The sequence below is a fragment of the Micropterus salmoides genome, unplaced genomic scaffold (assembly GCF_014851395.1).
Source record: "Micropterus salmoides isolate LMB-PRFRI ecotype aquatic unplaced genomic scaffold, ASM1485139v1 Ms_hic_scaffold_20, whole genome shotgun sequence".
NCBI lineage: Eukaryota > Metazoa > Chordata > Actinopteri > Centrarchiformes > Centrarchidae > Micropterus > Micropterus salmoides.
Genome location: NW_024041151.1, coordinates 15,087,953 through 15,100,318, shown reverse-complemented (window position 1 = coordinate 15,100,318; position 12,366 = coordinate 15,087,953). Strand labels below are relative to the sequence as shown.

General features: G+C 38.9%; 1 protein-coding gene across 8 annotated transcripts in view; it reads left to right on the top strand.

Moving 5' to 3' along the window:
* The window catches only part of dnm1a (dynamin 1a), a 56,309-nt gene that overhangs the window by 4,625 nt on the left and 39,318 nt on the right, over positions 1 to 12,366 (top strand). For all 8 annotated transcript variants that reach the window (XM_038733274.1, XM_038733279.1, XM_038733277.1 and 5 more), the window contains exons 2-8: positions 5,993 to 6,066; positions 7,647 to 7,796; positions 8,036 to 8,239; positions 9,440 to 9,538; positions 10,546 to 10,706; positions 10,802 to 10,944; positions 11,030 to 11,165. In XM_038733274.1, coding sequence (XP_038589202.1) covers positions 5,993 to 6,066; positions 7,647 to 7,796; positions 8,036 to 8,239; positions 9,440 to 9,538; positions 10,546 to 10,706; positions 10,802 to 10,944; positions 11,030 to 11,165 — 967 coding nt within the window. The remainder of the gene's footprint in view (positions 1 to 5,992; positions 6,067 to 7,646; positions 7,797 to 8,035; positions 8,240 to 9,439; positions 9,539 to 10,545; positions 10,707 to 10,801; positions 10,945 to 11,029; positions 11,166 to 12,366) is intronic.

Here is a 12,366-nt window from a genome sequence, read left to right as displayed (position 1 = left end):
TGGCAATCTTCTGGGATGTACTCAAACCCAGGAGGATATTGGTGCTGCATGGTATGCAGCCGACTGAAGCGCTTTGTTATCAGTGAAGGCTGCTGGCAATAATGCAACACAAGAACATAGAACGACAACACAGATGTTTTTCTCTCTCTGCTGCCATCACTATTCCACCCCATTGCAGAGACTAATTCATGGTTAATGGTATATCTTGTTTCATATATTACATAACACAGACAAGGCCGGGAGCATTGTGATAAGTAGCAGCAGCTTCACTGTGTGAAAGGCAGGAACAGTATAGTGCTCCATTAAGGCCTTTACTCTAGTTTATTCAAGTACAACCCGAGGAGGAAGGAGTGAAATTGAAATACAGAGAAGGAGAATTCTTTATTGACTGATAGTTTTCAGGTAGTGTAGTGAATGTGGATAGATTAGACTACTAATGATAATAAGTATGCTAAATTTGTAATCTTAAACCTAAGAAAATTCAATGTGGTTCAGTTAATTTTGTTTCCTGATAATTCTTTCAGTTTCCAGCTTCTTTTTCTTGGATTTTCTGGTTCCTTTGTTCAGTGTAATTAGATTTTCTGAGGTTTTTTTCTTTTTAGGCAACTAGTCAAGTTGATCTAAGGTTTTGTGTTAACACTTTGTTTTAAAGGTCCTATAATTTCCTAATAACTCATATTTAGCTGTTAATTTTTAGCAAGATTCCTGGAATGGACCATATAGTAATTTTGTAGTAATTATAGGGAGACAGTGTTCAGTTGGTGCACCTCCAATTAATTAATTCAAATTAATTGCTATTATAGAGAGTCTTTAAGTCAGACAAAATAAATTAGTTGGTAAACAAATAAATGACTTTTTCAAAATATTGTGTCTATTTTTCCTATGACTAGTACCAAGGCTGCAACCAGCAGTGATTTTCATCATTGATTCATCTGCTGATTTCTAGATTGACTGATTAATCATTTTGTCAGATATATGTCAGAAAATAGTGGAAAAATGCCCATCACACTTTGGTTAAAACCGTAATGTGACTGTATTTAATTGCTTGTTTTGTCCGATCAACGCTCCAAACCCAAAGAATTCAGTTTACTATCATAACAGAGAAATACAAGTGGCAGATCCTCACAACTGAGAAGCAGCAAGTAGGTAATGTTTTGCATTTTTGCTTAAAAAATGTTTTCTTTTTAATCTAAGGCTCTAATTTGTGCCAAATGATAAAGTTGTTTCCACGAAACTTCTCAGGAAATTATTTGGTAACTTCTGGACCCTTAAAATAAGCTGCCACTCTTAATGTTACTGCTCAGTTGGAAAATACATTTTTTAAAGATTGAAGTAAACTCTAAAAATAGTATGGACACAGTAAGAGTGAGAAAGCAGTCAGTGAGAGACAGAATAAGAGAGGAGAGCACATGCCCTGATACTGCTACAGAGGATTACCATTAATCTCTGTTTGGGCAGCAGTTCACCTGCAAAATATTCTCCCATTGGCTCTGGTCTAATCTGGATCTGCACCATCCAGCAACCAGCCGTTTGGTTGGCTCCATCAACCACTGTGGCTGACAACAATGTGTTTTTGTGTGTGTGTGTGTGTGATCCATCACCAAAAAGCAGTCTCATCCTTAAACAACCCAAAACACTACTAGGAAGGGAAATTGCCAGGTTGTGCTAATTCACAACTGCCAGGGGTGTTATTGCTGCACACCTTGAAGCAAGATTGGATGATGAGGCTCAGTGTCTGACTGTGTGTGAGATTCGGAAGTGATGTGACATGTAGAAACCAACAGAGCAGCGTGTTGAGCTATTAAAATTATTACACAGTCTCATAGGAAGCATGCACATGAAGACAATCTGATTTTACATTTCTATGTATTGTAGAAACAACCACTGAGAGGAGAGAACTGTACATCAAAACTGTTTTATTGAGAGAATAAAGCAAACCAAAACAGTTTACATGTTGCTCTTATATTGGACAGTCCCTGTTTTTCCTTTAAAGCAAAACCAAGCATAACCAAAAACAAAAGAACCAAAATGAGATAACTAACTGAGGTATTTTATGAAAGGTATGTTTGGTAAGATTGTTATCCTGGAAAATGAGTGGTACAATACATTCATTTGAAAATCTAAAATTTAAATATTACAAAGTTGTTCTGACATTACCAAATCACATGAAAAACTTTTTCTTGCAAAAAGTACATAAGCCTTGAATATGCGCTCTAAAATGTAAATGTTTTAAACGTAAAGCCTTTTTGTACTGATGAAAACTGTGAAGCGTACTTGTACTGAAGTGTGTGTGTGTGTGTGTGTGTGCACTAATCCATGCCTCTGTCTGTATTGTTTGTACATCACTGAATGTGTACAGTTTGTAACAAAGAAGCAATGAGTCACTGCTCCAAAGCAGCTGGCGCCCACTGGATATGTGTGTGTGTGTGTGTGTGTGTGTGTGTGTGTGCCCTGCATCAAATGGTAGGGAATGAATGAATGATTCAGTGGCTGAAAGTTTATTTTATAAAATAATTTAGTTTAAAGCTGATTTATTTGGAAACGCAGGATGCTACAAAATAACCCAATCAAATGATTCTGATTTGGGGCTGGGCCGTGTGTGTGTGTGTGTCTGTGTGTGTGATCTCCCCCAACCCAGATTATTGATTTTAAAATTAAATGAGTTGAGAGTCAATTGAGATTAAGTAAGATATTAAAGGATAGCTGTCACTATATAAACATGGCAAGATCTCTCGAAGGTTGACAAATTTATTTGTGTCATGGTATATATATCATATATATGGATAGATAGATAGATAGTGTCTCGATCTGTCTTTTCTGTCTTGTTTTAACAATCTGCATTTCTTCTTGTCTGTCCCTTATGTATTTTTTAAGCCCTCTCCTCCTCTTTAGTATCTCTGCTGTGCGTGGGATTGTGTCTGTGCTTTTTGGCAGTCACTGTGAGCAGAGTGTGAGTGTTTTCAATCCCCCCACCTCGCCGTGGGGGGATTGAAAACACAGGAAGGCGGGGGTGGAGGGACTCACACCCTCTCAGCAGGATTAGATAAATGATCAGCGGACAGAGTGGGGGGGAGTCACACTGCTGTCACATCTGACAGGGTTACAGATGACGGGGAAGTGTTTCCAGGATTGTGGCGGTGTACATGGCAATGTATACAGCTGATTCTGTCCGTGGCTTTTCATCTTATTTGGAGGATCCTTGTGGTGTCAGTTTGAGGGGAGGATGAGGAGGAGTGGAGTGAGAAGAGTTAAGGCCATCTGTCCTCTCTAAAAGGCCCAAGTGGGAAAGAGGGACAGCCACATACACACAAATGTAGACACTGGGAGGCAGGTAGACCAGCAGATGGGCAGATACACATAAAGGCCAACAGAGAGCGGGGTTTCCTTTATTGTACAAGGCTGCGTTAGAGCAGCCAACATGGAAACAATATTCAAAAAGGAAGTTCCCCATTGCTGCTGTATCCAGAGTAGGAGGTGTGAAGGATTAGCAAACATTAGATATGATGTCTTTTCAGGCCTGTTTTGACAATTGCACGGTCAAAATTCAAGTCATATTGTCCACATGCTTTGGAAAAGGATTAAGATAGACTGACCTGCAGAACTCAGCAACCTGCAGCTTTATGAGAATATAACACTTAACTTCAGTTGTCTGGAAAGGTTTACCAGCAGTATTTTTTGTTTTTGTTCTTGATGAAATGAATGGTCTTGTATTGTCCATTTTTAATTTGATCACTTCCATGGTAACAAAAGGAACATACCAGCCCCTCTAAATCTTACTGATCAACATGTTATATCTTGTTTGTTTAATCCATGCAAACACAGAAGTGTAAAAGTGTCAGGACCAGACTTCCTGACGAAGAAGTGGCATGGCACCTAATATCCCATAAAATACCAAATTGTTGTTCTAATACTTTGTACATGTTCAGCAAACAAGAAATTCAAGGCACAATGCTTTAGAGGTTACCTTGAGACAGAGCCAGGCTGGCTGTTTCCAGTCTTTATGCTAAGCTAAGCTAACTGGCCAGTGGCTCCAGCTTCATAGCTCACAGGTCAGAGTAAATATTGATCTTCTAAGTCCTACCGAGAAAGCAAATAGGCATACCGTATTTCCCAAAATGCTGAACTATTAGCTCGATTAACTCCCAAATGTTCCCCATGTTCCCTGCATCTAATTGCTAAATTTGCCTTTTCTGATTAGATCACAGTTTTTAGCAAAAGCAGTTCAGCCCAGATTAGCTCTCAGCTCACGACTCATGTAACTACCTTTAAATTTTGCTTGAGGTTAAAAAAGAGGTGGTTTAGTTGATTACTGTTACAGAAGATTGTCTCCTCAGATGCTGAAGTTATCCAAGTGTTTAGACTGAGTTAAAACTTTTATCTTAATTTATTGCATCATTAAAAACGGACTTTTTATGCAAACATTTTGCAGTTCTTCATATGAATGCTTTAATTACTGCGTTATCACCAAGCTGTATGTTGCATGATGACGTTTTTCCAGCTAAAAGTAAGACAAGCTAATAAATTGCTCTTCTACAATGTTAGATTGACAACGACAGTATGCCTCTGTAACAGCTTATTGTTCCCATAAACACACACACGCGCACATGCCATGCATCACTGAACGGTAACTGTCCAGTCAGCTGGTTGAGGAACACACAGTGCCAGTGGCGAGTTAATGCTGATGTTGCATAAGCAGCTGAACACCCCCAAAGAAAACAGAGATGCAAAAAGAATAAAAAATATATTGGCAGGCGGTCATCTGTGTGGACACACGCTCTTATGCATTCGCAAACACACCTTCGATGCACATGAACAGACACTTAATTAGCATGGACACATACAGAGGGTCCTCTATTGTTCTCCAAAAAAAACTTAGAGAGTAGATAAACAGAACTTGTACAATACAGAAAATGCTTCAGGAAAGCCTGTTGTATTTGTTATCTTTTTCATTAAATCAGAAATTGAAATTGACATGTCAAATTGCTAAGAGAACATCATAAATGCTCTAAAAGTGGCTCACATTTTAGTTGTCATCAAATTAGAAGGAGAAAACTACACAATTCTGTAGCTTTCTAGTTGTAATTTCGTTTGCCTGAGAACCAGTAGTGTCTCTCAGCTGTGAAATTGGTGATTATTCCATCCTGCTTCTGCTGAGGATTTGTCGATTCCCTTTTTAATGACAAACATTAAAACACACTAAAACATCAGTTAAAGCATGAACAGCTGTATTAACTCCCAAAGTCATTGTCAGTGTTTAGAAAATGTCAGTTTCATCTTACTTTTGTTTAAATGAACAACTGAACAAAAGCAATTTTGTAAAGTTATATGCGGTGCGCTCACTGTGCTATACAGGCACAATTTATGTAATCTTTTGATTTTATTTTTATTTTTTTCAGTTTCTGTGTATAACACTGATATATCAACAGTGTTTATCTATTCACAGGGTTTATTTGAATCTGGATTATTCCAGGAAAAGCTTCAGGAAACTCGAACCCCTAACCTAACCCTATAACATTGCTTTCATAATTTTGAACCATGTACCCCCACAAAGATGATTCCTGTAGAAACAGCTCTGCAGTACATCAAAGTTAACCGGGTGGGCCACAGCTGTTGTGTTAGGATTATTTGTTATTCAGAATTGCACTCCACACACACAAACATTCACACTTGCACATGTCTGCACTTTGCACTGATTTCCAGAGGGAATAATCCTTTTTTTACCCCAGTCTTCCCAAAGCCTCAGAATGCTGATTTATTATGGCTGACTCATTTTCTATTGTCTTTTTGTCATTTGGTGATTCATATTGTAATGATGCAGTGTTTTAGTTTCTAATTTCTTGAATTTTATGTTTTGTTTTTGCAGTGCTTTATGTAGAATTTTAGAGACTGACAGTCTTTCTTTCTGTATATATTTTTTATTTATATATTAATTTATTTATAGTCCCTCTGCATTGTTGTTGGTTTTACTGACCATCTCTCTGTTGTGTTACAGGGATTTCCTTCCCCGCGGTTCTGGCATTGTGACTCGTCGTCCTTTGGTTCTGCAGCTGATGAACTGTCCCACAGGTAAAAACACCTTACCCATAAACATCTAGGGAGGTTCTTGTTTTGAGGATCATTGGATTTTCAATAGTACAGAGCAAAAACTTTGCCAAAACTGAGCTTGCTGTGTGTCTTAAAATGTTTCTCCACTCAACTGAGAGGCTTCATCAGCTGATTGGTGCAGAGATCCTGGCATTCAAAATCTGTGGTTAATTTGCAATAGCTGTCCATGAGTTGATAATAAAAGATATATTGAAGCCTGTAGTTTGCAAAAATGTATTTCAAGTCTTTTTAATTATGTGGGAGCTTAGTTAAAGCCAGCATCTACAAACATTTAACATCTAAACAAAAACCCTCTCCCCCTCTCCAATTTCATTGATCTTACCTGAAAATGGAAATGGCATAACAGCCCCATTCCTTACAATAATTTCCTTTGATTCTCCCTAGAAGGAGATCAGTTAAGAAATGTAGACAGCTTTTAGCTCTCACAGGTGCAAACTTCCCCTCTTCCCTCTGGTGTCTTAACATTTCTCCTCCACACTTCTCCAGGGAAAACCTTCCTTCAACATCTTTTCCTCTCTATTCATCACTACAGACCTGGGGATGATGACAGTATCCACGTGTTAACATGTTTACACTTCATTAGGTTGTTGCAGGGTCCGCTAGCAGGCTCCTTACAGCTTACTCATGGTGTGAATCAGAATTTAAATAAACTTAATTTCATTATAATACACATCATGTCATGGCTGCTGGATTACCTTTTGACAGATATTTTCAAACTATGAGGGAGCTCACAGAGCAAGTTAAAGTACTCTAAAACCCAAATGCTGCAATTTGCGTCAAAATGCTTATTCCTGAGTCAAGGAGGGTATAACACCTAACAAATAAAACGTCCAAAAATTGGCTCAGAAATCATATATCATCCCTATAACTCCAGAGCGGAAGTTTTTGCGTTTGTATTAAAGAAATCCAGTGATAGTTGTATGTTATTCTGTGGGTACATTGCAAACAGGAACTGCTAATTCGACAAATGCTTGTTATGAATTTGCCAAAATGTAAACAAGTAGAGTTTAAAATGTTGGGGCTTAGGTATAGCTCACATCTAACGGACTCCATGGCAACATTATATCCTGTTTACATCCCTGAAAGCCCCCACATTATGGGAGCTGTAGTTCTGAAGCCTAGAGATGATTATCTCCCAAATCAAAGTAAGAAAAATAATAATAGGAGTTACTTTTTTTATGTTGCGCTATCAATATTTTTTCACCTTACTAATGCTGAGAATGTCTGACAAAAGTGGAAAAGTAATTTTTGGACACCACAACTGTTGTAACTTTTATAATGATATTTATTTAATCTTTTGACGGCAAAACGCTTGTTTAAAGGCCTTTTGGTTTGTTGTCCTATACAGAGTTTTGTATGGAATTTGGCACTGGCTTTGATAATTTTATGTTAACAGGGAATATATTGGTTTGCAACACAGGTATAGTGTGCATTTTTATTAAAGTGAGAAAACATTTTATATTTTATTTCTTCTTCTGATTGCTTTCCTTTTTTCCTATAATTTCATTTTCAGTAATCTGTTTCTTTTTTGTCTCTTCCAGAACATGCTGAGTTCCTCCACTGTAAGGGCAAAAAGTTCACAGATTTTGATGAGGTCCGGCAGGAGATCGAGGCAGAGACTGACCGGATCACCGGGGCCAATAAGGGCATCTCCCCTGTGCCCATCAACCTGCGTGTCTACTCCCCTAATGGTGAGGCTCACAAAGCTCTTATTATTTTTACACAGATACTAGTTTGGGGTGACTTTACAGTTGTCTGACGAACGATATGTGGTTACAGACATAAATAGCACACTCCTGATTTTCATGCATGTCTGACATCAATAGATTCTCTACCACAAAGCTTTTTATTTGGCAACAATGTATCTGAAGAAGCTCTCTTAGTTTGCTCAGCTTTCTCTTAATTCTCCTGTTGCCTTTTCTTCTCACAGTGCTGAACCTGACCCTGGTGGATCTACCGGGGATGACCAAGGTGCCGGTGGGCGACCAACCCGCAGACATCGAGGCCCAGATCAGAGAAATGCTGATGCAGTTTGTCACCAAGGACAACTGCCTAATGCTGGCCGTCTCCCCGGCCAACTCTGATTTGGCCAATTCTGATGCTTTAAAGATTGCCAAAGAGGTCGACCCTCAGGGTGAGTGTATGCAGGCGCGCGCGCACACACACACACACACACACACACACACACACACACACACACACAGACAGTAATGTTACTGAAGATGACAGAGACCAGTGGAGGAAAGTTACTATACATTTACCCTATTTAGGTAATTTACTTGAGTATGATTCTTAAAGAGGTGGTATTGTGCTTTTTGACTTTTCCCCTCTCCTTTATTGAGTTATATACGTTTTTTGTGCATGTAATAGGTTTGCAAAGTGAAAAAGCCCAAAGTCCACCCCAAAGGGAGTTCCCATCTCCCACAGAAAACTCTACCAAAAATGTTAAATAAATTTGTGTTGCATTAAGTAATTAATTGAAATGTTCTTTGCATTGTCCGAGTCATTTTGACAATTTTAAAGGGGGTTTGCTCCTGATGTCATAGGTTGTCAAGCGCAGACACAGGTAACAGGGATTTGATCTTAGGCAGAGCAGATACAGTTGGGGGTGTTTAATGAAACAAATAATAAACTTGCAAACAACGGAAGCACGCAAGCAGTCCAAGGAATAAACAAATCAAGAACAAGTGTAAAGTGTAAAGAACACTTTGCTCAGAGAATCCAAAATTTATCCAGATGCGACAGAGTAAACTAATACAGGTAGAGATCCTCGACAAAGATAAGCAAACAAATGACAAAGACTACGGGAACATGCAAACGTAAATACCAAAGAGGGAGCTGACCCAACGAGGCACTGGCCGACACAATCAGGAAAAATTTAAACTGACTAGGAAGCAAAGCTAGATAAGGCACGAGAGACAGAACAATGCAAAATAAAACAGGAAGGTAAAGCACACAAAACACACAAGGACGAATTTAACAAAATAAAACGGAAAACAAATGCATATACACTGTATATATATAAACACTCTTGAAGTATTTCTACATTGTGATATTGCTCCTTTTTGTAAACAAATGATCTAAATACGTTTTTCACCACTGACATAAACATAAACGGTTGCAAAACTAGCATCAGCTTTTGACAGTAGTGTACATGCACACATCATGTATTTACAGCATCAGAAATTATAGTTTAGTTTAGTTTTAAGTTCCATGTTCAGGATTGGTTTGATATCATTGTGGTGTGTGTGTGTGTGTGTGTGTGTATGTGTGTGTGTGTGTGTGTGTGTGTGTGTGTGTGTGTGTGTGTGTGTGTCTGTGTGCGTGGACATAGGTATGAGGACCATTGGTGTGATCACCAAGCTGGACCTGATGGACGAGGGGACAGATGCTAAGGACATCCTGGAGAATAAGTTGCTTCCACTCAGGAGGGGTGAGCACACACACTCACACACAAACAAACGGTTCTCTCTACCTCGGGGCCCTCGCAATGACACACGGTTTCCCTCTTGTGGTAATAAGGCCGTTGTACTCAAAGATGTTCAATGCTCCAACCACTGAAAAAAAAAAAAACAGAAAGAGAGGGGTGAGGGTGTAATAAAACAGTGCTGTGTAAGAAATCAAAAGACAGACATAAAGAAGAGAGGAAGAGTTGGAAAGGAGAAGCAGGGAAGGGTGCAAAGAGAAAAACGCTGTCTTGGAAAAGAGCTTGCATGTGTCTTGTGAGCCTTTTTATTGCAATGTGCTGATGTGGTGATTTTCTTTTCCATTTGCACTTGGTTAGAACCCAGGCATGTGCTTTTGAATATTTTCCATGTCCTTTGTTTTTTCTACGTTTTTTCCCCCCTCCCCCTCTTTTTCTCCCCGTCTCTCTGTGTGTCTAATGTTGTGGATGTTCACATTTACAAGGCTGCTGGCTCACAGTTGCATTAGTTATAGAGCATGAAACAGCCTTTAACTGAGTGATGCATGAGAAAACTTAACTGGTGGTGAAATGGGATCCATGTGACCTGAACTCTCAGGTTGTTTTTTTCTTTTTCCTCTTTCTTAAAATACTTGGACACACACATACAGAGATTTGTTCATGTAATACTTCCTCTCGTCTCTTCATCCTTCATCTATACTCTTTTCTTTAAAACCAATGTCTCCTAAAATGTGGTTTTCGTCAGCTAAACATTATTAAACACAGTTTTAAGCGGTGTGGTCCTGGAGTGGCTGGTCATTTTGGGTTTCGCTGTTCAAACTCAGTTCATATGTAGAAAATAAGAGCCCTATATACTATCTTCCAGTCAAATTACCAGTCAGGCCGAATCTGTTCCAGCCTGCTCTGAAAAATTTGCGGAAGTGATAAAAAAAAAAGAGTTGGATCTGGTTTTCATGCAAATCTCACAGAGTATTGAAAGTATTGTAAATGTCTGGACTCTTGTCTGTTGTGTACAGGTTACATCGGTGTGGTGAACAGGAGCCAGAAAGACATAGATGGCCGGAAGGACATCAATGCCGCCATGGCTGCTGAGAGGAAGTTCTTTCTCTCCCACCCTGCGTACAGACACCTGGCCGACCGTATGGGCACTCCCTACCTACAGAAAGTCCTCAATCAGGTGTGTCTGTAGTATGTCCATTCATGGGTTCTGTTTTCAGCAACACCAGGTCTAAAATTCTAACATACCAATGATCTGTCATTTTGCCTGCACAGCAACTGACCAACCACATCCGGGACACCCTGCCGGGTCTGCGGGCCAAGCTGCAGAGTCAGCTTCTCTCCATAGAGAAGGAGGTGGACGAGTACAAGAACTTCAGACCTGATGATCCATCTCGCAAGACCAAGGCTCTGCTCCAGTGAGTAGAGACAGCAGAAGGATAGACAATAAAATATATACAGACTAACATATTCATTAATATCTGTGTCTCTGCCTCCCTGCAGGATGGTGCAGCAGTTCTCTGTGGACTTTGAGAAGTGTATAGAGGGCTCTGGGGACCAGATTGACACAGCCGAGCTGTCAGGTGGTGCCAGGATCAATCGCATCTTCCATGAACGCTTCCCCTTTGAACTGGTCAAGGTGTGTCTGCCAGACTTTGTATGATTTGGTTCTATTTTTTTATTTAGAGACTGTATGAAAATTATTGATGTGGGGAGGGAGGCTTAATCTTAAATTTCAGGTTTTGATAAAGCATGACTCTCCCCAACATTTTATTTGGACCCTCCTTGACTCAGAAAAAAGAACTGCGATACCCTCCTCCTAACAGTGTTGCGAGTAACATGTTACAAAAGTAACTCAATAACAGTTATGTATTGCTTTTTGCTGTAACACAGTAATATAACGCATTAATAAAAGAAATATCAGTAATATTATACCCGTTACAATCTCAGTAATGCGCGTTACAATGCATTTTAACCTGAAATTAAGTATTTTTTGTGTTTTTTAATAATTCACCAACACCGAGAAACATTTCAGCAGCAGAAAAACAAATCCATGAGTAAAAGAGTAATGGATCATGCGGAAATAGATTCCTATAGGCTATGTGTTTCTTTGACAATTTACTTTAATGATTTGAGAGGCTGCTGTCAGTTCATCCTGACCAATCCTGTTGGAATATCAGAAGATTCAAATAAGCAGTGACGTTATGCTGCTGTACCACGTCCATAAATGCGCACTGTGTCTTTCTTAATGGGGAAACGATTCATGCTATTTCATCCAACCTAACCAATTAATCCAATTAATTGATGAATACATTTAACAATAGCCACTAATGCATACATTAGAAGTGGAATTAGAAATTTATGGCAAATATTCTAGCCACTCTCTATTCTACAATGAAGAGGTGGTAGAGATACAGTTGAATCACTCATCAATAAATATCCGCATGCAATTTTGTTTCTTATTACTGGCAGTTTAGTCCATTTTAGTTAGTTGATTGTCATCCTAAAACAGTGACAGAATTGTTGTTCTATGCATATGGTATGGATGCATAATTCATTTCTCAAGCAAAGGCGGAAATATAAATATGGGTTGAGTAAATATTTAAAGACCCTCCCAAAAGGTAAGACTACCCTCCCTTCAGCCAAAACAAAAAATAATTTTCATGCAGTCCCTAATTTTAAATATGCCAAGGGTCTGTATTACAGCACAATCAGGCAAAGCATAAATTATGCTTATAAAGATTAGATTAGATTATTTTGTGACAAATCCCTGTATATACATATTCATATTATTTGCCAATATACCTACAATATACTTAGTGGTTTAGTCTTCCTATCTG